This window comes from Gavia stellata, chromosome 1 (genome assembly GCF_030936135.1).
Source record: "Gavia stellata isolate bGavSte3 chromosome 1, bGavSte3.hap2, whole genome shotgun sequence".
In the NCBI taxonomy this organism is placed as follows: Eukaryota; Metazoa; Chordata; class Aves; order Gaviiformes; family Gaviidae; genus Gavia; species Gavia stellata.
In genome coordinates this window covers 9,496,779-9,523,885 of record NC_082594.1, presented here as the reverse complement: position 1 = coordinate 9,523,885, position 27,107 = coordinate 9,496,779, and the positions used below count along the sequence as shown (strand labels likewise).

The window sequence follows — 27,107 nt, the reverse complement described above, 5'->3', positions numbered from 1 at the left end:
AAAGAAATAGATATCTACTTACTCTCTCCTAGGCCTTACTGTCAGTGTTACACTTTTTGCTGGTTTTACTGAACTTGACAACAGAAGCCAGACCACCACCAGTGCGTAGGCACCTGAGGATGCAGGTACCTCTAGTCAGATTTGTGAGAGCTCTGAACATGCCTTGCTCATGTAGGTTTAAATAGACATAAAACACCGAAGTCAACTAAGTACCAGAAAAAAATCTTTTGAAAGTCTTCTCTGCATTTTAGGACACTGAGTTTGGTCCCTCAGTCATTTGCAAATTTAACATTTTAGTGATAAACATCACATAAAGTATAACAGCGCTAGTATTGGCTTTCAGTTGTGAAGAGTGAAAGAATTGGTCAAAAGCATTTGGTGAGTGGATGGCACTGGAAGATATTTGTTTGTCACATTTGAAGAATGTTCAACAGCAGCATGCTGAGTCAATGACACACACTTTGAAAGAAAAGCATTGAAATGAGTCATTTTTTGTTTTCTCATTTCAATAGCACTAAAGTGGTTTATTTCAAGTTTATAATTTGCTTTTACATTGTTTCAGTGTTATGCTATGCTTTTTGCCTCAGCATCAAAATGGCATTTTCCAGTATTGCCAAATCTCTTTTTTTTCCTCTGAATTTAATTTTCAGAAAAGATAAAATCCAGTCTTGAGGGTTTTTATTCATTTTTAATGGAAAAGGACATTTGAACTACATGAAATTTCCCATACAGCAGAAAATATCTTTGTTCGTCAGTCGAAGAGCCTGTCAGAAATCAAATTAGGGGAAAAAATAGTATATAAATAAATAAATAAACTATAACATTTGATTTTTAGCAGAAAAATACACCTGAAATCTTACAAATAACAGAAATTAAAGTTACATTTTTCACATTGCTTTAACAGAAGGTTCTGATGACAGATTTTGGAAAAGCTTTCAAAATAAGTGTTTTTCTGTATCTTTAAACAACGTTAACTTAATTAGTTATGAACACTGTGCTTTACCTTGGTTCATACATACAGCCTTTTCCTCCATTTTTGAAGACTCCACTCATTTCTTCACTGAAAAGACATGCATGTTTCTGGGATGACTGACTTGGTGCCATGCCATCCAGAACACGCACATCCAGGGAAGGTTACTGATGTGTTCCCAAGGAGCACAACTGTGACAACATGGACCCATGACAGACCTGAGAAGTCCCACACCATAATCTGCAGCAAACAAGACCTGCTATGTCTTGGTTACAAAGGGCAGCCTTTTTCCCTGATTTTTTTGGAGATATTCTCTAAGGCAAAGGGAAAAAAAAAAAACAAACCAAACAACCAAACAACTGAAAACATTTGCTGGTGGGCTTGAACTTCAGCTACTCCTAGCAGAAAGTGAATGTGGGACTATTTGCTGGCAAAACTAGCCAGCCTATTGTCTCTCAAAATAAAAATTAACACAAAGAATCGATGAAGTCTTTAATGTCATATGTACGGAAACTATATGGAAACTATTTTGTAAATTAATCATGGGGAAACATTATGGGATAGTTGGAGACTGTAGGCTATATTTCTGGTTTCCTCTGTGATGTCCTCTAGGATTTTGTTGAAAACAACCTTTTGATCATTGAGAAATTTTAAAATAAAAAAGTGAAACACGGCCCATTTAGCTTTATTTCAATGTTAAACTCATTGCATAGCAAACAAACTGCTCTGCACTTTGAAAAAAATATTCTCCCATATTCTTCTGTTTCATTTCCTTCTCTTGTTTCTCCTTGGAAAAATTAAATAAGAGGGGGGCTGCCTGGCATGTAAAGTATTTTCGCTCTTCCTTTTGCCCTTCCTCTGTTCTTTAAAATTCAAAGTATTGTCAGCTTTGGAAAAGTTAGAAAGCAGGAAAAGCATATTGAACCATGGTAATTTTGCACTCTTGCGCATCCCTGCTTGACGAAAGCTTTGTGATGTCACCAACTGGCAAACAGGAAAAATTGTATTTCATCTTCCTTGAGAGTCAAAAGTAGGGAAAAAAAGAGGAATGACAGGTTTTACATCAAAAACCCTTAAAATAGTGAATTTCATTGAAGAATGTTTTCTGTTTATTTGCATGCTGAGTACGGGGAAAACCAGTGACATTTCAGAATTTCCTGCAAGATTTGGTTTTGGTTTGGTTCGGTTTTCCGCACCTGGGGGGGTGGTGGGGTGCTTTTGGCAGGGCTGTGCCTTGCTCCCGGCTGCCTGGCCAGTGCCGAGCCCACGACGGGGAGCCCCAGCCCGGCCCCGGCCGCGGCAGCGGGAGCGTGGGGCCGCGGGAGAAGTGCCGGAGCCCGGGACGAGCTCAGCACCGCCCGTGCCCAGGACCGGCTCGCGTTGCAGCGGGACTACGAGCGCCCTGAAGTGCTTTCTTGGCTTGCTGCCCATACGTGCACTGATTGTGTTTAAACAGGTCCAAGAAATGAGCCGTTGCCAGTTGGAATCGCTTTCTGGGTGAAAGAGCGTCTTTCTTTTCCATCATCTACATATTCGTGTTCTGGAGAAGTGACAACAGAAAGGAACAAATCTGGACGAGGAGTTTAGTGCTGGGCAGGCAATCTCTGCGTGGTTAATCCCGGGTTCAAAGCTGCTTTCAGAGCCAGCCCTGCCCAGCTCCCTGTGCAGCCTCCCAGGCTCATGTTATCAGGCTGCCTCAGCCCAGACTCCAACGCTGTGTGTGCGCATCCCTGAGCTTGCCTTCGCAGGGCCCCGAGCCTTCTTTCATGAGGTGCAGCAGAGCACTATCGTGTGCGATCGCCCTGCATTGCCCACGTTTATCCCATGCTGTCACACTGCTGGAGTGTCCCAAACTGGGTCACTCCCAGCAGCGTGCGCAGAAAAGGCGCAGGTTACGATGCTCTGAGTTTTTAACATTCTCAGACTGTTCTTCGCCTTCAGTATAGCCACAGTCCTGTAATAAAACTGAGAACATAGAGATAAATCCAGACATACAGAATACATATTTAAGCAGGAAAAAGCATGGATATTAACCACCTACTCCAGTGCCAGCAAATTCCTAAGCTGATATTTAATGCATTTAACCATATTGCAAAAGCTCACCTGAATCCTGTATACATAGATTCCTAAATGTTCTATAGAAAAATATTTGCATGCCAATTTCATGGGAAATATAAGCATATTTCAGAGCTAGCGGGATAGCACCTAAAAACTCCAGCCAATAACAAGCCCATTGCATTAAGCAGAGGAAAAACAAGAAGAAGTAGTCCTCTTCCTGAGGAATATTTAGTCTAAAGAAAGGTGTCAGTTAAAAAGTAGTAGAAAGGAAGTATTATTAGATGGGAAACTGAAGGGCGGATGGGTTATCTGATTTGCCAAAGAAGGGACAGGATTTGGCTATGTAATACTTTGTAGACACAAATGGTGATGTGACTTCAAATCTGGAACCGTCTCATGATCTCACAGCTTGGAAAATAAGAGGATAAGCCCTTATGAACTTACCAAAATTACTTGGACCATAAAGAATAGGGAATAAACAGAACAGAATTGAGGGATCTGCTCACATGCTCTAACCACTCATTTCTCAGAGATTTCTGCAATGTTTGATCATTTATGATTGCAAGTACTGTCCCAGTTTCCTCGTTAGGTATAATTGGATTCACCCTGCGTTCTTCCATTGCCTTGTACATCTTAATTGCAGGAGGCAGAGTTTTTTATTTCTGCAGTAATTATCATGACACAGTGTTACTATTTATTGGTTCTGAGGTACTGCAGTACAGATTACTTTCTATAATAATTTGGACATCATCACCAAATTCAGCACAGATTCATAAAAAGGTTGATATTATTCCAAACAATGTTTGTGGGAAAATGAGCTATGTCCTGAAAAAATTGCTCAGTCCTACCACAGAAAAGGTACTTTAGCCTGTCAAAATTGCAATAAGCATCAACTGGAGACCTATGAAATGCAGCTTTGTTCCTGGCCCACGCACATTGTCACCTCTGTACCTCCAACTCCTGCTGTCGACAGCATCCTGGGAGTGACACTGACTCTGATTGCAAACTCTGTGGGCCAAGAAAAATTCAGAGCTCAGGAGAGGTTTACTCTAAACTGCTGTACCCTGATCCTAAGGTCTGAACACCCGTTTGCAGCTGTGGTGCATTAGGTGCTTTCCTGGGGCACTTTATCTGTTTTAGTGTCTTTTGAAAGAAATTTGACACATTGCTCAGAAACTGTGACACCCAGTCCAAACGAAAGCACAGTGAACAGGAACAATTTGGAGACTGGCTTTGAAAGCCCACACCTGAACTGAACTAAAACATTCATGTGAACGTGCCCTGCTTATCCCTACACACCAACATTAAATGGCATCACGCTGGCTTTTCCCAGCCCACAGGAAAGCAAGACATTTTTATTTCTTTCTTTGCAAATTTTTCTCATATGGGAATGTACAAGATGGAGAAAAACAGATCTTTTATAGATATGGGGGTTTTTACTCTAATACATAAGAGTTGTAGTATGGATATTTTAAACAAGCATATGGGTTACAGTCTGTGGATATTTAGTCTCTGCCCAGTAATTCTGAAGGAACTCCTCAACTTCTATTAGATCTTTTCATTATTCTTGATTAAGAGTTTAATCTGTAAAATCAATTCCATTGAACATTACTGGCGTCATCATCATTAAATTCATCCGTGCCACCTCTTCAACTCACGATGATATGTGTCAGGAAAGCTTCTTGACTGAAGACAGCACTCGCAGATGAATTTAAGAATATGCGTTCGAGTTCCATCAAGAGCGATAGGCACTAACACCTAAGCGAACAATGTGTTTAAGGCCACCTAAATCATACTTGTTGCAGAGATAGGTATAAAATATTTTTACTTTTTTTTCTGACTGAGAGAAGCCTTTTAGCTTGTGTATTCAGCCTTCCCTTAAAACCACTCATAGGATCACTGAGGTAAATAGGGTTACTTACATGCTTCAAGTCTGATGCCTGTAAGTACTTTGTGAAATGAGTTGAAAATAATTTTCAGACTTAACTATTTTTTTAATACTAGCATTTTTTAAGACCATATTACATTATATTAAAGAGCAAAAATGTTCTTTTGTCTCGGTTTTTGAGATGTTCCCCTTAACTACAGAGTCTTGAGGTACTGTAAACCAACAGTCAGACTTGGCAGGTTGGATTTGCCCCTATATAGCAAAGTGAGGCAATTAACATCTCGGGGAAATGTTTTCTCCAGCTTCAGGAAGTATATTAAAATCCTCACAATAGCTAATTCCCTCACAACTCCATTGACAATTGCCAGCAGCTTCTCTGAAGAGCTAAGCAGCCTCATTACAAATCATCAGGTGAACTGAATGAGGTTCAATGTCTAAAGAAAGTCAGAATAATAATTCTATAAAATTGAAGCACAAAGCCCAGTGGAGAGTGTTCCTGGAAGAATTAAGTTATTACATTTTTAAGCAATCATACACAATAAAGCAGCTGAAATATTGTTTCATAATAAATACTATTGCTGATGCAAATCTGATTCATTCTAATGGCTACTATAATTAACTGCACGGTTTGTGAGCTGTTAATTTTGAGGATGAATAATTGGTTAAACCAAGTTTTGTGTATTGCAATGTAATACACTTGTTCAATTTTCCACTTAATTTCAATTAATATGGGTTTTACATGTACTCCACTGTCGCAGTTTTTATGCCTATTATTTTTAATTAGGAAAAAGCAATACCTTGGTAGAACAGAACAAATGAGCAACACTGTGTGTTGTTTCCAAGTTTTTTTTCCATTACAGCTATTTCAAGCTCATATCACTTAACTACGCAAAATGTTAACCACTGCTCCTGAGGTTGACTGGAACTGGGAGTGCCAGCTCCCGCATGGAACAGAAGGGAAAAAGGGATCTCTCAGTCCCTTCATTCACTTACTGACCTCTGGACAACGATTTTCAGTTCAAACTACATATCTTTGCTACTCTTCCTGATTGTTTTCAGTACTCCAAAATGTTTTAGTCATTAGAACTGCGTGACTGGTAATGTTCTCATTCACCACCGAAAAGGTGAGCTTGTAGATGAACTTATTTTATGATGGGATCAATCATCAGCTGGAGGTTCTTACTCATCTCCACAAAAGGTGCCAGACATCAGACTGGACGCTTGTTTTCTGGATAGATATTGTTAAACTAGATGAGTGCCACCCTTAGAGTCATATATTAGTCTCCATTTCTCTCAAGAAAAAAATTGTCTCAAAAAAAAAAAAAATTATCTCAAGAAAGAAATTGTCAAGAAAAAAAAAATTCAGGCTTTTTGTGACATAAATTGCTTCTCACATTGTGCTGCCCCTGCAGCTCAGACGCGCAGGTGCAAGCTCCATCCCTCCCGCTTGCCCATGCCTCTATGGGAGGCCGACTCTCACAGAGTGGACAGAGAGGGTGATTTGCATCCCCTCTGCTCCTGGCTGCCCACACACGGGACTCCCTAGCTCCTAGGGATTGCTGCTTGACTAATAAAAGGAGAACAAACGTTCTAGGAGAGCTCTTTGTCCTCCCTCCAGAGCCAAATCTTTCCAGGTGTCTGACAAATTCCCAGCACCACTGATGCAGTCACTTTATCTCTGACTCTTCTCACTTCCCCAGTATTAAAGGTCTGGTGGCTAGAGTGCAGCTGGCAGCTTTGCTGATGACATATGAGGCAGAAAACTGCCAGCCTACTCTTCTTTAGCTGGACTGGTGCTGCCAACAGAGCGAATCTGTGTCATTAATAACACTGGGTTATAAAAAAAAAGGGCCTTCAGGGTGCTGCTGAATGATTTTTTATTGTGCATTTCACAGAAGCTTAAATAGAAAATAGAAATCCAGACATTACGTTTTAAAAGCCAAACGAAGTAAGGTTAACCAGTTCTGGCTAAACAGAGTCATTGCCTAACCCACATCATCAAACCCTTCACAGACATTTTAATGCATTTGTCTTCATTGCCTCATTATCCTCACTTCGTAAACAGAGAGGAGCAAGAGACATAGAAGTAGGAGAGTTATTAGCACAGGAACTTTTCGTACCGTAAAGGAGTTGTGCCTAGGTGGGTCTGTTTGCACAGGTTTGGTCCCCATGTCTCCGAAACAAAAGTGTTGTCTACACTTTGTTAGACCCCACGTTAGCATTTACACCTCAACAAAAGATTTCTGAGGACTTGGAGAGATTTTTGCAGGCAGGCAGAAGTTCCTGGATTCCCCAAAACATTATATTATAATGTTCATCACGCATGCTTTAAAAAAACACATGGAAGACAAGTAGTTGAAAAACAACATCTGTAAGGTGTGGAGCTGCACAGAGAAAGGCATCAGCTGGATAGTAAAATATTTAAATAGTAAAATTTAAGGGGAACCTCTTCTTTCATTCCTTTCTTTTTTTTTTAACATGGTCAGTGTGTGTACCGGTAAAAGCATCTGCTATGAGCTGTCTAAGACACTTAAAAAGTCTTTTTCCACCATTAATAGCCAACCCACCAACAGATGTCTGAAGAGCTGATGGTATTTCAGCCTCATGCACTAACCACCAGCTTTGCGATGTTCCCCGGCAGGCCAGATGACTCTGAGGACGCAGCACGTTCAGGACTCCAAGATGGGCTTTGTAATCAACGCAATATACTCGATGGCGTACGGCCTCCACAACATGCAGATGTCGCTGTGCCCAGGCTACGTGGGCCTCTGTGATGCCATGAAACCCATAGATGGTCGGAAGCTCCTGGAATCCCTGATGAAGACTAACTTTACCGGGGTCTCTGGGGACATGATCTTGTTTGATGAGAATGGTGACTCGCCAGGAAGGTAATGCTGACATTTGTCAAGCTGTTTAATACCAGACATGTTAACTGTACGTAGTAGATGCATGCAGACTCGACATCAGAGATAAGATCTCATACTCTTGTTTTCACATTTCCTGATTTCTGTGCTTATTTTTCCAAAATAATTTTTTTTTAATGTGCATTGTTTATGATTTTTAAGGTTAAAGATATGAACTTCCAGGCATACAATCTTCCTGCATGAATTTGCGCTTTCATCTGTACCATTTAAAGGTATTCTCACTACAAGCCATCGGACCTTCAACTTTATGTTCATAGACCATGATGGCCACCACAGCATTGCTCGCTCTCTTTGAGTGTTTAAATGTATGTGTTTGATTGAGCAATAAGCAGCCATAGCAGCCATAGTTCTTTTATTAAGGTAAAACAATATCAGAAATATTGGATTGATTTGTCTGGGATTTTTTTTCCATCAGAATTATTACAAATCAGCTTCCGCATCTTCCAAATAAAGCCTTTCCACTTGCATAAGAGACTAAGCTATTAATTCATGCTGTGTTGCTATAAACCAAATTAAATTTAAACAAAGCTTCTTTTGCTGGTAACTTACATACATGTATATACACACATCTATGAATATAGATGTATTCCTATAGATATAGAAATATAAGACAAGTTTTTCTTTTTCTATGACATATATGCAGTACTCATATAAATGCACATTAAAAAGAGTAATGAGGGCTTTTTTGGGTTTTTGCCTACTGAACTCTCAGAAGATGAACAGCAAGCATGATAGCATTCAAAGTATATTTTTTCCCTGTATTTCAGTGGGTAGATTCTTGCCTCGTTCACTGCTTTTGCTCCAGTTTGACTGAGGCAGCCCTTTCTGTCTATGTTACTGGGAAGTTTTTAAACATCTTTGTGATGGAGCCATATAAACAGATGAGTAGAGGGAAAAATGTTCATCCTGTACATTTATTTAAATTTTGCCTTCTCCCACTAATGTGAACTGAAAGGAAAGCATTAACTTTCGAGTAGAGATGGGTAGGAAAACGCTAATCCATTGGTCAGAATATTTTGACATTTCCAAAAATTTCTGCAATTTCAGAACTGAATTATTATTTTTTTTCATTTCATTTGAAAACATGTGAAGTCAGCATTCTCCCCAAAAGAGAGCAGGACGGCCATCTATAAAGCAGTCTGCTTGTGTCTCTGGGGACACAAATTTTCAAACTCTTCAGACTCAGACTCTAAGGAAGTGCACTGTGAGCTGGTAGGAAAACTCAGACACTGGCAGAAACCCAAGAAAATTTCAGATGGAAATTTATTTTCAGCACAGTTTTGGTGAGCAAGGCTGTCTTCCGCTAAACATTTCTATTTTTACAAATAGCTGAATTCTGGAGAAAAGTGCTCAGTCTGGATTTTTCTGACCAAATTCTTTTTAAAAGACTTGTCCCAGATGTCTCTTAAAGGATTCCCGTTTGGTTTTAATGGTGCTCAGATGCAGTGGACTGCATCCTACCTTATTCCTATCTGTTTCACTCATTTCTTGCAGAAAGACTGAAGACTGCCACGAATATGTATGTGGCATGATAACACCAATGACAATATCTAAATGTTGCAAAAAGGCCTTTAGCTTTACCTTTTCCTCATGTTGGCATCTTAACAATAATGATTTAATTCCATTTGTTGCAAGGAATTTAATTGAATTTCTTGGGTCTTTTTAAATTCAGTTCTAAGAAAGATGATGAAGGAATTATATCGTGCAGTCATTTGCTCGGTCACAGCAGGATATTAGTGTTTCACTGAAGAGCGTGGGGACACCATGTTGATTGTGCACTTCAGGGTAACACAACTTTGAGAAAGCCCAGCCTCACTGGACTTGTGTGAGATGCAGTAGCGCTCTGTCTACTCAAACTAATGGACTGTGTGTGGTGGCAAAATAGTCCCAGTCCCAGAGTTTGTTTACTTTTGAAACATAGTTCTTTGTTCCCTCTTCTCCTACAATAGTCACATCATTAAATCCAGTCTATGTGCTCAAATTAGCCAACGCTGAGTCACAATTTCCTTTTTCATGATTAAGGCAGCTTTATAGGAAGCTCCATCTCTAACACCCAGGTTTTGAGTAGTTTATAGTCTTCTGAGCTCTGTCAAACACTGTTTGCAACAGCTGGGAGATGGTGCAGTCATACTGGAAGAACTCATCTCCCCTGTTCATTTGCGTTGATAGCTGCATCTTCACTTTGTAAAACGGAAATTTAAATCCTCACAGCTGTACTGTGGTGGTGGTGTTAAGCAGGAAATCAGAACATAAAAAGCCTTTCTGACCTAGATAGCTCAGGATTTTGATGTATAGCAAAAAGGTTTTGATATTATACAACAGATGATTAATCCCCCAAGATGCTTTGAATCCCGGCACTATTCCAAAGTCCTTTATGTGTATGTTGAGCTTCAAGCACATAGACAATCTAGTGGAGTGCTTGTTTTTTGTGAGACAGAAGACATGGAAAAAAACACATGAGTATGGAAGGAACAGACATGATTTCTCAGGAAGATAACAACTCTGTAAATACTACTGAAACTCCAAAGAAGAAATTGAGAAAGCAAGAAAAGGCAAGAAAAACAAGATGCTGATGTTTTGGCTGTGCTACCAGTAGAATATGGATTCTCAGCAACTTCATGGCACTTCTGTTTTGAAACAAGTATTTTGCACCGTGATTAGGGCACTGCTGGAAATGTGCTGTTGCACCATCTGGTCTCTCCTATGCTAAAGTGACAAACTGTCCCTGTGGTATCTCAAGGAAGCTCCAGGGAACCAGTGAATCATGAACCTCGACTATAGCAATGGGCTTACTGAGTCTGGCTGTTATTACCAGTCCACCAATGCTGTTCACAGAGAAGAGAGCCACAACATATTGAGCCAATACTTCATTTAATTTGTTAGGTTTCTTTCCAGTATTCCCCTTGGGATGTATGCATGGAACTACTACTGGAGGGATAATTGTTTTAGGTCCTGTGGCCTGTTAAGCATTGGCAGTGCTTTCTGCCCATGAAACTGAATTGACAGCTTTAACAAAGCAATACTCAGAGGAGTGTTACAATGTCCTGACAATGCTAAATAAAGACTCCACAGCGGCTTCTGGGCTAACTTTTTGATTAGTCTGTTTAATACTTGGACAGACTCTTACTATGCCTGTGGACCTCAGAAAAAAAGTCTTGGTTTATAACCACTCATAAAAGCCCATTTATTTGGGTTTGTGTGTGTGTTATCTGGATTCAATTCATTCATGTCAGCCTGGCATTCACATCTCCAACATTGATGAGGTTATTCTCAAAGCTGTGGACATTTCCTTCTTTATACAGGATGGAAGGTGAAGTATTCCAAAATCCAGGAGTATCATAAATTTTTCTTCCTAGCTGTGTTGTTGTTCATTTCTTCTTCTTTTGGAAAGGCTCAAGAATCATATGATATGGGTAATATCATATTGCCCATTCAGTCAGGCTCCACTTTCATTTTTTTTCATAGGTTGCTTGCAGTTCTGATCCTGACCTGTGTGTGATTTTGGCATTGAACCCCTGCCACAGTTTCCCCACTGTGACAGTTAGACTTTGTTTCCTGATGCAAAGCATCCTGAGATCTATGGATGGAGAACACTATAGAACAGTTTTACTGTAAAATTGTTTTTATCAGCATGGGAAAAATATTGATGTTAGATATAGTATGGCTACTGCTTGTCAGTCTTAAAAGTGTTTCCTCAAAACTTAAAAGAGATACTTGGGTATCTTAGTTAAGAGATTGTTTGATTTAATGAGCTGGTCCTTTTACTTTAACTGTACATTGGACTTCACAAATTACATTCTGACAGTATCACTTTTAATCCGACCCTGTCCATATGCTTTGCCCTGGGGACTAATTTTGTGCCTGCTACCAGGAAAAAGTTGTCTCCTTGTTTATGAACCAGGCAGTTTTTCTAAACCTATGATTGTGTTAATCTTCTCAGTCTATATCATTTGCTTATTTTCCACCAGTGAATTTCATGTTGCTTAGTCAGATTACTGCAAAATCCACTAAAGAGGAGGTAAGGCAAAGCATGACATCATCACTTCAGGAGCTGCCCAACTTCCCAAGCATGCCTTACTTGTAGGTGCTAAAAGAACTGGCCTGTAAGGCAGAAAGGTGGCCTGATGTTCAGCGTGCCAGTCGGAGGCTAGTGAGTCCTATGCTGCTCCCCAGACTTTCTATAAGACTCCTTGGGAGCTAAAAAGAAGGTAGGAGGAAGTGGAACATGAACCTGAAAACTCTGATCAGCTCTAGCTCTGCTCTTAACACTTGTGTTCCCAGATAATGAGGTGATCTGACCCAAAAGCAGCCTAGGACTGAGACAGGAATACTCTTTCTCTTCCATGCCATACTGTACAAGGAATTAAATGTGTTCTGATCACTGATGAATTATATACAGATGAAGGCGGTTGTATGGATGGGAGGGAATAGCATTTGCTGCTGCAATGCTGTGGAAGAAAAAGGCCAAAACAAAGGCAAGTCTCAACTTCATTTTTCAAATACCCGGACTACAAGGTGCCTCTTGATAAGAAGATCTCACTGAAGCCTCCAGCAGGTCCCAGAGTCCTGCAGTCTGTGCCTGAAGAATGATGCCTGATTCCTCTCTGGGTGCCACACCAAACTGCACCTTGCGGTCTTACAGCACAGGGAGTTTCTTTTGATCCCAGAGGGCCAGGGTGCTTCTACTTCACTTTAGGAGCTTAGCTGTCTTCAGGATCCCTCTCGCAGGAGGGGAATAAGCACCTGCAGACAGCGAGGAGCACTTAGCGTTGGGAATTGCCATTATAGGTTTAGATTTCTCTGCATCTGCGATAGAGGGAGCCTAGGACAGCCAGGGTTCCCTGTGCAGTTGGCTTCAGAGCTGAAAGTTACACAGGATTAATCCTGTCTGGCTCATTTCATTGTTTTCCTTAAATAAACACAGCCGTTCTCAGAAGCTCAGTCACTTAACCCCAAAGCATACAGGGAACTTCCATGGTAATAGAAGAAAACAAATTAAAATACAAAGGAAAAGAAGGATTATGATATCACAAATATTATTGGGAGAGATTCAAGGGCAAGCATAATGCTTGAAATTTTTCCTGTTTTATTTCAACAAGCTTGATTTTGACTGTACAGTGTTCCTTTAATTTGAAACATTTCATGATGTTGTCCTCAACTCAGCTGTGTCTCCCCTTTGTGTTTCCAAAGATATGAAATCATGAATTTTAAGAAAATGGGGAAGGACTACTTTGATTATATCAATGTTGGCAGCTGGGACAATGGTGAGCTGAAAATGGACGATGATGAAATATGGTCAGAGAAAAATAATATCATCAGATCTGTGTGCAGTGAACCCTGTGAAAAAGGCCAGATAAAGGTAAATATTTTCTCCATTTACTTCAGTCATGTACAATGCGTAGCCTTGAAATTTGAAAGCAAGTTTTTCTTGAGTCTTACATGGAGACAGTATCCCACACTTTAATTAAACGTACAGACTTATGTATTTAGTTCTTGCTCTTATCATAGTCATCTCACTGTTTTCATAAGTTGCCATTTTCTTGTACTTCTATATCTGTGAACTGCTGACTTTTTTATCCTTATATTCCAAATGCTTTAGAACAGGTATTGTTTGGGGGGTCTTTTGCTGCATATTTTTGCAATATCTGATTCAGTGGAGTGCAAATCCCTGACTGGGACTTGTCAGTGCAATTGCAGGTAAATTATAAATAACTGCTACTAATTCAGTCCTAGACATAGACACCTAGACTGGAATATTATTACTGAGACCTTAAGTCTGTGGTATCATCAGAGAACATCATTAACTACCACTACTTAGAATTTCAGGAAATACTTTTTTCTAATCATACTTGTTTTACTGCTTCTTTGTTTCCCAAGTTTTTGATTTTTTCCTTCCTCCCTTTCCATGTTGCAGTAAGTAAGGAGGGTAGATTAATCTGTTATATATTAATTGTACTCCATTGTCCTTCAGCATCCCGTGACACTTACTACAGAACAGTTAAAATGCTGCAAGTCCTTAGCTTACCTTGCAGTCATTTATATAAAAGCCTGAGGACCGAGGGGGTGGGCAAGGACAACAGAGTGGCTCAGACTGAAAAAAAGCAGCTGTAATTTCAAAGATGTCTCACTGGAAGCTGGATCACTTTTCTCCTGTGTTAACTTGGCATGCCTGCAAAACTGGGAAGGAGCGACAATGAGGGGCTGATAGGAGGCTGATCATGCCCTGCAACACAAAGTGAATCTCTTCAGTCTGAGTCTTCCAGAGTTTTAGGACACAGTCACCATATTTTATTCACTACCCAGTCTTTGGCAGAGTCAGTAAGCGAGTTTTATCAGACCAAATGTGTATGTCTTCAGTGTAGGCATATAAATTTATATCAGGTTTCGGAACTTTCTTTATAGTCAATGGAAAAAATATATTATTCAAGATCAGGAGTCATCTCATCCTCCTGTAGGCCTTGAAAACAGTTAAGATGAATCTTGGTGTAGAAACACTTCTTTCTCTTCACTGATGGTAAAAGGCACCCAGCCAGGACAGTTGATTTAGATGAGAACTTACCTTCTACAGACACATAAAGGAAGGTGGGATGAATTACTCCCACAGTAACTAAACAGGGGTCTGATGTCAGCCTGCTCCAGCCACAAAGTCACATATGTGAGAGGATAGAGATGGACAAGCAGATAATAACTTCAGAACCAGGAGGCACTAAGTTCCTTTATGATCTGTTGCTGCAACACAGGTGATGGGAAGTATCTTCTGATCTTCATTAACACAGTCTCCTTCCACCTTCTGCCCATGCTCTCAAGGATTCTCCTAAGAGGATTCTTCACTATGAAGCCAATTCATCACACACTTAGACACATGCTTGAAGTCCAGTGTCTGAAATGGTCTTTACGCTCCTCATTATGTTATTGATTATAAGTCTCAAAGTTTGCCTCACAGTCCTTTATCTTCATGGTCTTAACAGATGATGGGGAGAGCTTGACCCTGCCAAGCTCTATGGTGGTTATTCTGCAGAATTCTGTGGAACTGAGTGATTATGCAGGAATTTGGAACATTCAATATATCGGCATGTGGGACATGGTTTAATGGGCATGGTGGTGTTAGTTGATAGTTGGACTTGATGATCTTACAGGTCTTTTCCAACCTAAACGATTCTGTGATTCTGTGTGATATCCAACACACAGCAACATTTGGTACATCCATCTGAAGGACTTGATAAAATCCAAACAAACCCACATCTATACATTTGAAATAGTGCAGATATATGATTATTTAAATAAATACAGGTTCAAAGGATTGCCCAGATGACAAGGGGAAAGGAAAACAATTTTAGTTTTAAAGAAAGAGAATTGTTTTTGTTAAAAGGGAGAGAAAAGATTGTTTTACAGTTAAGTGCTACAACAAACAATTGTTCAAGAAATGAATAATAAAAAGATGAAGAAATAGCTGACTAAGCAATTTAATACAAAAAAGTCTGACCTGATTCTGAGTAGCAGAGAATAATTATTTTGATTCCTAGAGAAGGATACATAATCCTTCTCTGGATTAACCCCCAGTTAGTGCTGGGTAAGAAATGATCAGTGTACTAGTTTTCCGGCAGATTTGTCAAATTCCAAGTATTTTATAGAAGATGTTAATTTGGTGAAAGTTTAACAGAAAAGTGTAAATTAATTGTTTTAATAAAAAGTTTAGGTGTATGGATAATAACATATGGTTTCTATTTTGCCGTTTCGTAAATATGTGTCTAAAAATTAGTACAAGTTTTCTCAGAATTGATTTTCCCAGACACAAGAAATTGTCATTTGTTCAAATTTTCATTCTCGTTCAAAATGAAAGAAATCCCAACAAGTGAATTCTTCTGGAGGATGGATATTCTGTTTTGCAAGTAGCTCTTGTCTCAACACTTGCAGAGCAAATCACTTATGCTCCCATGTCCTTTCTGCCACTTTAGCTATTCAGGTGTGGCTTTTTTTCTTTTCTTACTCTACAATTTTAAAAACAAAAACAAAAATTGAAGTTTTCAAGTCCCCACATTGCTGATGAAAATGATGTAATTTACAGTTTTTTCACTGCAGCTTTGCAAAGAGCAATCCAGTTCTTTTTGATTACACTCCATTACATTTCATTTATTAAAACTGCAATAAATAAAGACATTTGGTTTTGAAGCCACCTTCTAAATTCATTATTGCAAAAGATACATAAGTCAACCTACTTCCTATGCTATAATTGGGAGTATTTGTTTAGAAATTGTTTGGGAAGAGCAGAGAAACTGGGAATACCTTATTTCAAAAGAAAGACATATTGACAAGAAGCACAGATGTTTTCAGTGCCCAGAGGTGATAAATAAGGATCTTGAAAAATCTGCATCTCAATCATGAACATGCAATAACATTTGGCAGTAAATTATAAAATAAGAAATCAGGTCAGATGTCAAAATGGATAAAGATAACATTCTCACTCTTAAATGTTAATTAGAAATGCAGTAATTAAATAATTCTTGAAAAGGCATGTTCAGTCTCATGTCTGGAAAAAGTCAGTTTTAACAAATCACTCACAACTGGATGAAAAATAAGCACCAAAAATCTTTGGGTAATGAACCCTTAGGGAAATAACACTCTTGACATGATTCTCTGTATGGACCACAATGGAGTGAATTATATGCTTTGAGTATCATGCACTGGCTTCTGTAGGCACATTGTCATCTATGAAATTTTGAGTTTTGCTAATTCTAAGAAGGGAGAAAACATCTTATTGTCATTCTGTACCTCCACTTATACTTCTGTGGGGTTGATGGTTTCTTTCTTCTGGTACATACAGGATGGGAGAACTGAGAACTTGTGTCATATTTTGTATAAGCAAACATGTCATGAAAAGGAACTCCCTTTAAAATAACATTTTAAAAACCCCTCTATCAAAAAACCAGAGATTAAAAAATTAAATTAGCAACTGGGGCGGCATGAGTGTATGTTTATGCTGCTAAACCAAATGTCAATTTTTGTCTTAGGTGATCCGTAAAGGAGAAGTGAGTTGCTGTTGGACCTGTACTCCTTGTAAAGAGAATGAATATGTATTTGATGAATACACATGCAAAGCCTGCCAGCTGGGCTCCTGGCCCAACGACGACCTCACAGGTAAATGAGTTGAGGCTGTGCTTATGTTGTCAATGAAAATGTTCATCTGCTGAGCTGAAGAAACAAATGCCAAATACAAATGAGTATGAGGACTGTTTCAGTCAGATCGAACCCAGGGATAAAGCTGAAATTTCAGCTCAGGCTGGTATTTGTCTTCTTGCCTTGACCTGATCCAGGAATCATTGGTGTAATTCAGCTGCTTTCTAAAGAAAGACCTGAGTTACTTAGTCTAGAAATAAAAAAAAAGTCTTGGTTTTGTATTCAACCCTGTCCTAACATCTAGCTGGTGGTGCAGATCTTGTCCTTCCCCAAACAGGTAGAGAAATTAAGTCCTTGTCAGGGAAATTATTAAGGGAGGTCAAATTTCAGAGTTTTATTTTCCTCCTAAGCAGGTACAGAAGATTTGTGCAATACTTTCTTTTTTAATCTGAAAAAGTTATGAATTAGTTGCTGTAGTTACTGCTGCTAAATGCATGAGTGCTCCAAACAGACTTAGGTCTGCATTAGTCCTTTGTTCACCAGAGAGTCTGCTAGAATACAGGGTTCATCTTCTCCTTGCCATAGCGTACATCTCTATGCTCTTGCAGAATACCAATGTGGCTACTTCAGAGATAAACTACTCCAGCACTTGTATCCCACAGCCTCTCTTCTTTATGACTAATAAACAGAATTCAAGTATTCAAACGCTCAGAGCACACACCACTCCAAAATGCTGTTCAGGGATCAGGCTCTGTATAGACAGGGCTCTGTATAGACAAGGGGAGAAGAGAATTTTTTTCCGGAGGAGCTCATAGCCTTGTTTTGCGTATAATTTCTATGGATGAGGGGAGAAATTTTTGAGGTGAAAGAGAGGTAAGACAAAGGGAAAAAAAAATTGCTGGATGAGTGTCAGGTAAGGCTCAGCCCATAGGCAGATTTTTATATATATGAAGTTAATCCTTTCCTGGTAACGAATGTTGCTTTGCAGTAATATATGAGCTAGGTTACCTAATTACTGCAAAAATATCATTTAGCCATGAAACTGATGGGGTATTTTTCAGAAAATGTCAAACATGAAACTTTCCCTGAGAAATGATGGGCATGGTGCTGTGTGGTGTGGTTTGGGTTTTTTTATTGTTTGTTTGGTTGGGGTTTTTTTTGTGGGGGTGGGGTGGCTTTTGTGGGTGGGTGCGGTGGCTTTTGCGGTGTCTTTTTTTTTTTTTTTTGGTAATGGTTGGAATTGATGATCTTACAGGTCTTTTCCAACCTTAGTGATTCTGTGAAAAAAACTTTTAACTGTGAAAACTGAAACAGCAGTAAAATGGATTTGCACGTGCTCCTCCAGCCCTGCTTCCCCAGCCCAGCCTCCCTGGGCACTGGGCAACCAGCTAACAAAGCCTTCTCATCTCAGGGAAACCTTTCTTGTGCCAGGATAACAGAGAGGGGGAGAAAAAGAGACCTGGCCCCATGTGTGCCCCAGAGCAGAGTACTGAGGGTGTGGAACAAGCTCAGGTTCACATCCCAGCTGGGCCATCCAGAAGCCTCCAAAGCCCACATTGCAGGGACCAGGCCACCACACCAGGCTGGTCAGTTTATGAAGGTCAACTAGTGCAAATGGTCAACAGTTCAACCACAGGGGTCTTGTCTGAGCTGTGGCAGATGCCAGCTCACGTCTCTTTCAGTGAGCACCTGAGGTCTTACCCAATGTAAATCAGCTGGAAAAGGAGCTGCCAGAAGTCAGTTAGGAAGGAACTTTCTCCAAGTGCCTCATTAGACAGAGGACCCACTTCTGAAACACCCGTGATGAGAACTGCCCATTGACCTGGTGAAGTTTGGGTAATTAGCCTGTAAGCACCATACGTAAGGCAAAGCGGAGCGAACAGCCACCAGGTTGGCCTTCAGGCTCTGTGCTTTGAGCTGGCTCCCCAGGGCATGCAGATCTCCATGCCTCAGGCAAGGCATCAATCTGGGCTTGTAGGAGTTTTGCCCTCTGAAGGTCCTACTTTGCCCCAGGATGGAAGTGCAGGATGGGGTGGCAACTTGAAAGATCTTGTACAATGAGTCAATGATTTTCCACCCAGCTCTGACTGATTTAAAGGAAAGTAGCTGTCTTTTTAGTCAAGCCAACTGCTTTGTGTATTACATGAGCTGCTAGGTTTTGCAAACCGTTCATCTGGCTTTAGACATGCATTTTATGCCTTTAGAGGGACCAAAGTCAATATACACACAAAACAACCCCTTGAAATCAGTGCCAAGCAATGTTCCTCAGGAGATCTAACCCTTGTTCCTCAGCCAGGCGCAAATTAAGCAGGCACTATTTGGAAACTGAACCCCGCCTTGGCCTCCATGAGCACAGCTGATACAGTATGCACTCCTGGTAACAGGACACCCATTACCATAGCTTCACGGCTGTGTAGTCCCCACCTAACTTACTATTCACCTGATGGCTGGATCTTGTCTTATTTAGCTTTGTATCAAAAACAGATTTTAAAAAGTCTGTCCCCAGCTTATCCATATAATATATTGAGCTGTATTTTTCATGATCATATTTATAGTCCCAACTTTTGCAGCTTGCAAAAAACTGTCTCTCAGTCTTGTTTACAACATAAGATTTAGTAATAAATGTGAATTAAAAGTAAGGAGAGGGAGCTGTATTTTGTATTCCGGCAAGCAAATTTCCCTTCAGTTTTATAAAGCATACACCAATCTCCTTGAAATGTCCCTACATCTGATAGTGCAGCAGTCTATGTCTTTTTGCTGCTTGATAAAGCCATGTCTTAGGTAATGTCAGCTCCACAAGGCTACACATATAAAAAGCTCATTGGAATAAGTCTTCCTTGCATGATCGCCTTCAGATGAGAGTCCTGTAAATATATCAGCCACGCGCCTGAGAAGGCTTTCAACGGGGAGCTGCACCTCACTGTTTGCCAGAGATCTGAACTTGGATAAAAACATTTTTGGAATCCTTTCTTGGCTCACACACCAAACAATGCTCCATCTTTCTTACGGTCAATGACCAGCATCAGTTTTGTGCCACAAAATTCACTATATAAAATGTGTAATGACAGGGATGTTTCTCACAGAAAGGAAGAGAGAGTAATGCTTTTTTTCTGTCACCTGTGGAATATCAGAATTCAGATGCAGGAGGGGAGAAGACAGAAGGGATGTAATACATGTAGGAAAATAAAGTTATTCTCAGAACAGAAAAAGACATTTAAGTTCCGAAGTACAGAAAGGTACAGGAAGTCCAAAGGTAGTGGGAAAGACAAGTGGGAGGAAGAGTTTCTCTTGATTAAATCAGTTACTGGAAAATATCTCCATCTACAAGTGAAGCTGAGGCAAGAAAGGGAATATTTAGCCACCCATATTTTATTTCCTCACAAATTTCAGTTTCGTTGCTCATGCATACAACATTCTCCAGGGACCAAGCTCCTCCTTGGACAAAAACCTAGTAATTCTCTTCCTTTTCTCCAAATTTATCTGTACCTTTCCAACATTCACCTCAAGTCATTTTCTTCCTCCTGGTTTAGTATCAAGATGTACTTTCCAATCTACTGTAGTTCCCCTTCTTCCGCATGCATTGTGTTAGCAACATCCATACATTACAGCACCACTTCACACATTAGTATGGACAGTGTGGCTGAGCCACATAATCAATTAAATTGAGCAGGAGAAACTCACGGGTTTAAGTCCGGAAGTGTATGCCAACCCCTCCACTATTCCTCAAAACACTTCATTGCATTATATTCACAGCAGAGGGAAGAGAAATAGGTACCAGGCATGTTTAGACACAAATGAAGGGATTTTCTTAACACTGACGACCAAATCTAAATGAAATTAATTTTTCAGTAGCTTGATGAGAATAGCTTTTTGGTTCTCCAAGAAAAACAAATGACTTTGAGGACATGGCCATCTGCACTCAAAAAGGGTGCCTTGGAAAGACCAGATAAGTTTTGTGCAGCATCTCAGAGCTTTTTCAGTGAATGTAGGAACATCTTGGTCCAGTTATCACTAGTGTTTGTTTAAGGACATTTTCGAGGTGGGTAAGAGGAAATTATTCTCTCTGTGATTCGGGGACAGCATACAACAATAACAAAACCAAAGTTTTTTCTAGTGACCTTGGGGACTGTAAGTAAAGTAGATGATATTAATTTCAGTGACACTTGGATTATCTTCAGGCTGTATTGATGTTTTTCTCATTCTCTGTGTACTCCAAATGTGCTGGCTATTTGATTTTCTTAATTGGATTCCCATGAAAATAGGAGCTGAAATATTTTACAGCTCTTGAAATGTTTTCTTTGCCATTCAAGGATAAGGCTGAATATCAGAAATATATATTTTTTCTATGGTTACAAAAATGCTTTCACCAAATAAGGTTCAGTAAACCCAGGATAGCAGTGTCATGATCTTGTCCGCCTGTCTGAAAGTGCCAGATAAGATCTGGTTTGTCCAAACAACCCTTGAATGGAAAGGACTGAAAAAAGGGCACGCCACCTCTAAGTGACACAATAGCCATTTCAAAGAGCTCTAACAGTACTGATGCTGTATCCCGTTCTGCTTGCACCGATCTGGTTTCCCCACTGAGAAGTGAGGGCAACTGCCTCCCTCATTCTGAGGGCGTTGCTCATACTGTCAGCAAGGGCCACAGAGAACAGACAGTGCTGGGAGCCGCTGCTGTCCTGCCTCCGGGAACCGTCTGGGACAGCCCACTGCCACGGCTCATGCAAACCACCTGCGGGGCCAAGGGCAGGGGTGATGCTCGACATCAGATCTTGACAGGTCCCCACAAGGGCTCGGTCGGCTCTTCCTGCAACGTGCTGATTCGGGTCATGGCAGAAGCCACAGGGGTTGGTCTGAGGCTTGGGTGTCTCATAAGACTGGATCCTGCCCCCCTACCAAGCAAAAAAAATAATTCATCTCTTGCCCAAAATATTTTCAAACAGTAACTGCTTGTTGCCATCAAACTGTTTTCTTGTATTGTTGCTTGCAATAAAGTTACAGCCATTGGTAATTTCAGCTATTGTCTGACAGTTGTGAGCACGAGGCAGAACACAATTTAGCCTGTGCTGACATTGATTTTGCTGCTGAAACATTACTAAGATCTTGCTTTTGACAATAATTGGTACGGTTGTAATTCAGACCAAGGGTAGAAGGAGGACACAATTTTTATCTGGTTGTTTTCAGTGTTATAGATGCACATCAGCAGAGGTAATGTCTACTTTTCACCCTGATTTTCTGTGCCCTGTATTTCTCTTTCCTTTTTATTTCTTATTCCAAAAGAAATGTAACCATCTCCATAAGTCACTTTCACATCAGCCTCTTGGAGAAAGTAGATGAGGATGAGTTAAGGGTTCAGGTGGCAATATTATGACCAGGATCTCTGGCTGTCATTTTTTCCCCTCCCTTGTTGCTGGGTTTGTGGACTTTTCTTCCCTCAAATGCTTGTTCCAGGTAAGGTGTGGACTTTAGCTTCCAGTCCACTTACAACCCAAGTCTCTGGCCTGAGCCACACAGCGCTTCAGGCTCAAGTGAGCTGGTTCAAGAATGCTGAGCTCAATGAACAGCTCTTGGAGGTTCCTGGGCAGTGTGAAGGGGGACTTGCCAACAAAGCCAGAAGGATCCACTTGTAATTGTGCCTCACATCATGGAAAGTTTGCTGAACATGACATATTCTGAACAAAACATTTACAACACACAGAGCCAGCAATTTTAGTGAAACTTAAATCAAAACATTAGAGCTAACATAAGGATGGACCTGATTGCTGCAATTCATCAGTTGTTCCAGTCATTCTGCACATTTGTGTAATTAAGGAATCATTCCCCATGTAGTCACAGAGTAACTTTAATGTATTATTCTAAAATTCATGGCCTTGCCTTTTACTGCAATGCACAGCTAAATCAGTGTTAGGACTTAGGCTCCTGAGCTACAGGTGCCACAGCCTTCATGGTTTAAGATGTGACCGAGAAAATAAAAACTAAATCTTAAAACGCCTTCCCCCCCACCCCTCCCTTCTTCCCGGGCTCAACTTCACTCCTGATTTTCTCTACCTCCTCCCCACCAGCAGTGCAGTGGGACGGGGAATGGGGGTTGCGGTCAGTTCATCACACGTTGTCTCTGCCACTCCTTCCTCCTCACACTCGTCCCCTGCTCCAGGGTGGGGTCCCTCCCACAGGAGACAGTCCTCCATGAACTTCTCCAATATTGGTCCTTCCCACGGGCTACAGTTCTTCACAAACTGCTCCAGCGTGGGTCCTTTCCACGGGTGCGGTCCTTCAGGAACAGACTTCTCCAGCATAGGTCCCCCACAGGGTCACAAGTCCTGCCAGCAAACCTGCTCCAGCGTGGGCTCCTCTATCTCCATGAGTCCACAGGTCCTGACAGGAGCCAGCGCAGGCTCTCCACAGGGTCACAGCCTCCTTCAGGCACATCCACCTGCTCCAGCGTGAGGTCCTCTGCGGGCTGCAGGTGGATATCTGCTCCACCGTGGACCTCCATGGGTGCAGGGGCACAGCCTGCCTCACCATGGTCTTCACCAGGGGCTGCAGGGGAATCTCTGCTCCGGCGCCTGGAGCACCTCCTCCCCTCCTTCTTCACTGACCTTGGGGTCTGCAGAGTTGTTCCTCTCTTCGGCTGCTGTTACACAGGTGGGGTTTTTTTCCCCCTTCCTAAATATGCTATCTAAGAGGTGCTACCACCATCACTAATGGGCTCAGCCTTGGCCAGCAGTGGGTCCATCTTGCAGCCAGCTGGCATTGGCTTTATTGGACATAGGGGAAACTTCCAGCAGTTTCTCACAGAAGCCACCCCTGTATCCCCTGTGCTACCAAAACCTTGCCACACAAACTCAATACAGCTATAATAACAAATTAAATCAGTGTCGAGATCAAATCCCCAGAAAATATGGACTATAATACAGTGCTTCATATCTGTGAACTCTTCTCCCAGATGAACTAATTTTAATGCAATATGAAAGATCAGAAATAATTAACAAGTTTACCTAGAGAGCGCAGGGTACTAATAGACCAATGGCAGTGGTCAAGCCTTCAAGAGCTTCTCCTCTCCTTGTTTATGGCACAATTTAGCCCATCCCTTAAGCAGCCAGATGTTTTTCCCAAATATCAAAAGGGTATTTTTCCTCAGAAAATCCTTATACATCCTTATCTGTAATTTGTTGGCGATTTTTGATGCTTCTTTCAGAAAACCTTTCCCTAGCATGTCAAATTGGACTCTGATTTTTTATATCTGCTTGTCTCACTATTCACATGGGTATCTAATACCGTGCTCCCACTGGCTATGTTTCTGGCCAGAAGAACATAGAGGCAGTTTTATGTCAATTTTACTGGTGTTCCAGTCCCAGAAGCAGTGCGCTCTTGAGCCCAGAGTAGAACAATTCTAAACCTGCTCCAAATTGGACTGGCTCCTAACAGCCTTTCCACAAGCCAAAGATTGCCTCAGCACACTGCGGGGACCAGAAGACAAGGCTGCTGGGTCCACCTGGAGTTTCTGAGCCAGCTAGGAGAGAAGACTTTCCAGGTGCTTGGAGATGTTGCTGAAGTGTAAGAGGTGGGCTGTGGGGCAGGATCTTGTCCAAATGACCATTGAGCATATACATATTTAGGGGATAGAAGTGAGTTCTTCTTGTGTTACCATTTTTCAGCTTTTCCCTTGGTATAATCCTGGCCATCAGCCTAACCTCAACACTCACAGTGCTGTTTTCCCATATTTCTTTTACTTGATCTAGTTGTCCCTTTCTGCAAAGTGCCTTTGTCAGAAACCATTAGCTGCAAAGCTATTATATGAAAACCTCACCAATCATTGCTTTATAAAGACTATCCAGTCCTTAAATCTTAATTGAGGAATAAATTGTTGCACAGCTTAGCGTTCTCCTTGTAAAGTATACCCAGTGATGGGAGAAAAAATGGGACAAGTTTTCAACTCTTTTCTCAGGTATTTTATTAAGAGAATGTAAAAAGAGTAACAGAGAAAGGAAGGCATGAAATAGTCTGAAACTAATGAGAAATGCTTGATTATGATTCACCTCTGCTGCAACATTAGAAACTGAGCAAAATTCAGCCCCTATATAATTGTCTGCATGTAAAGGCCAGATGTCAGGTAAAGACCCTTTTTCTTCAAATTTCCTGTCCAAGAATATTTAGTAGTATTAGAAGCTGGTAACAATTTGTTTCCCTGAAACATTAATTAAATTTTGGTAAAATCGGAAATAGATTTAGAGGTCACTACTCATAAAACAACTTGGGGAAGAACCCACATGTGGATATCTGTACACACCAGATATCTGGTTTTCACCCTTCTTCCACCACTCTCAGTGGTATAAAATGTTGATTTTAATTATGTGATTCCTGTGCCACATTAATCTTGATGAAGTCAGAATGAAATACAGTGTCTCCCTCACAAGGGATAAGTAAATACTTTAAAACCAGCAAGAGTCAAATAGGTATCATCAACTAAAGCTATGAGAGTGTTTCATAAAAATCTAAATGTCTTTGCTACATTAAGACTTGGTAAGAATTTTATTACTGCAACAGAAAGCTTTGCACACCAAAGCAGTTAAAATATGGATGGCAAATTAGTCTGCATTTAGTAACCAAGAGCACAATTCTGTTAATACCGGAGTGACTGCAAATTTGTATCCTTTAACTGCACTAATGTCAAAGACTTGTTGACCCTAATCCTTCTGATTTTTCTGCAAGAATACAGAACCATCTGCCTTGCACTTTTGCCACACAATCTATTGAGTATACCACCTTATTGTAGGTATTATATTTTTGATAATATTAATTGTGTAGAGATATAGAATACAGAAATACCGGGAGAAGTGAGGAGCTAAGCCTGGTATCTACCCATACCATTTCATGAAATGATTTTTACTATTAAGAATGTCAGTGGCAGATTTGGAAAAACTTTAAGGTCCACTGAAAATAAAGGAAAAGGCAAAGATTAGATCTTGCATGTGGAAAATCCCAAATTATAGTCTTGATGTCTACACTTACTCCTGTCTATCAAGTCATTGAGGTCCCAGGTTCCCTAATTAATTTGGATTGTGTGGCATCCAGATGCCCATCAGACAGTGCTAATTCCCCTTACTGCGGAAAATACAGATGTGAGCACCCAGCACTCCATCTCCATGGGCTGAAGTGCCTTGCTAGCACCCGCCTGCCCCAAGTCAGGCTAACACCCTTCTATCTGACCTAGCCAGAAGACAGCAACCTGATTACAACAATCCTAAATTTTGAGGTCATTTAGATTTTGCAATCAAGCTTAATACAAGTGCAGGGGAAACAAAAGCTTTTAGCTGCGTTACCTCCTCTCCACCATCTCCTTCCAGCAGTCCTGCCCTGGCTGGCAGTGCCACATGTCTACTATGGTCAGGAAGTTGCACTCCAGAGTGTCTTACTCCTTTTGGCTTCCAGAGCTATCCAGGCTTTACAGTGCAAAAGGAAAGGAGGGATGGAGGAGGGACGCCAGCAACAAATTTTCTGCCAACTTTTACTCCTGTCCATTTATCTGCACATTGTGGAATGAGAAACTTCTTTGCCTTTCTATGGCACGTGTACATAGAGTGATTTATTAAAACCTATATATAAACTGAAAACCAAATGTCCTTAGATGGGGTTGTACTGTTTTAATTCAGCTCTGACACTAATTTATTGACTTCAGATTGATTTCACAAGTCAGATGAGGCTTTAATTCCTCAGAAGCCTCAAAAGGATGAATGACAGATAAAGAAGTTAGCAGGGTGTGCCATCCCAGGTTACCTATCATGTGCACCTCTGATCCCAGAAAAAAATTGTTAGAAAAATTGTAGAGAAAGAAGCACTCTCTTTTTCTTGACAGCTAGAATCTGTAAGATTCCTCTCCATAACCATTAAACAGGTACCAATATCCTTCATAGTGTACAACATAATTATTAGGATTGACATCTGGTCCTTTAAGTGCATATAGTACACAGACAACTTGGAAACATTTTTCACCAAGGTAATGCAACTTGATTCTGAAATTTGTTCATAAATTACAATATTTAAAACAATTTAAGAAGAAAATTCCACTGTGATGAGAGTTGACTTATCTTCATCAGCTTGGCCATTTTTCTAGTCACCATGTTATACTCCGGATAAACTGTATTACTGAAAT

The 27,107-nt window shown here is 40.6% G+C and overlaps 1 protein-coding gene across 3 annotated transcripts in view; it reads left to right on the top strand.

Annotated features, from left to right (window-relative positions):
- GRM5 (glutamate metabotropic receptor 5) overlaps nt 1–27,107 on the top strand; it is a 274,277-nt gene that overhangs the window by 221,200 nt on the left and 25,970 nt on the right. For all 3 annotated transcript variants that reach the window (XM_059816107.1, XM_059816101.1, XM_059816093.1), the window contains exons 4-6: nt 7,558–7,804; nt 13,031–13,199; nt 16,849–16,975. In XM_059816107.1, the coding sequence (XP_059672090.1) occupies nt 7,558–7,804; nt 13,031–13,199; nt 16,849–16,975 (543 nt within the window). The remainder of the gene's footprint in view (nt 1–7,557; nt 7,805–13,030; nt 13,200–16,848; nt 16,976–27,107) is intronic.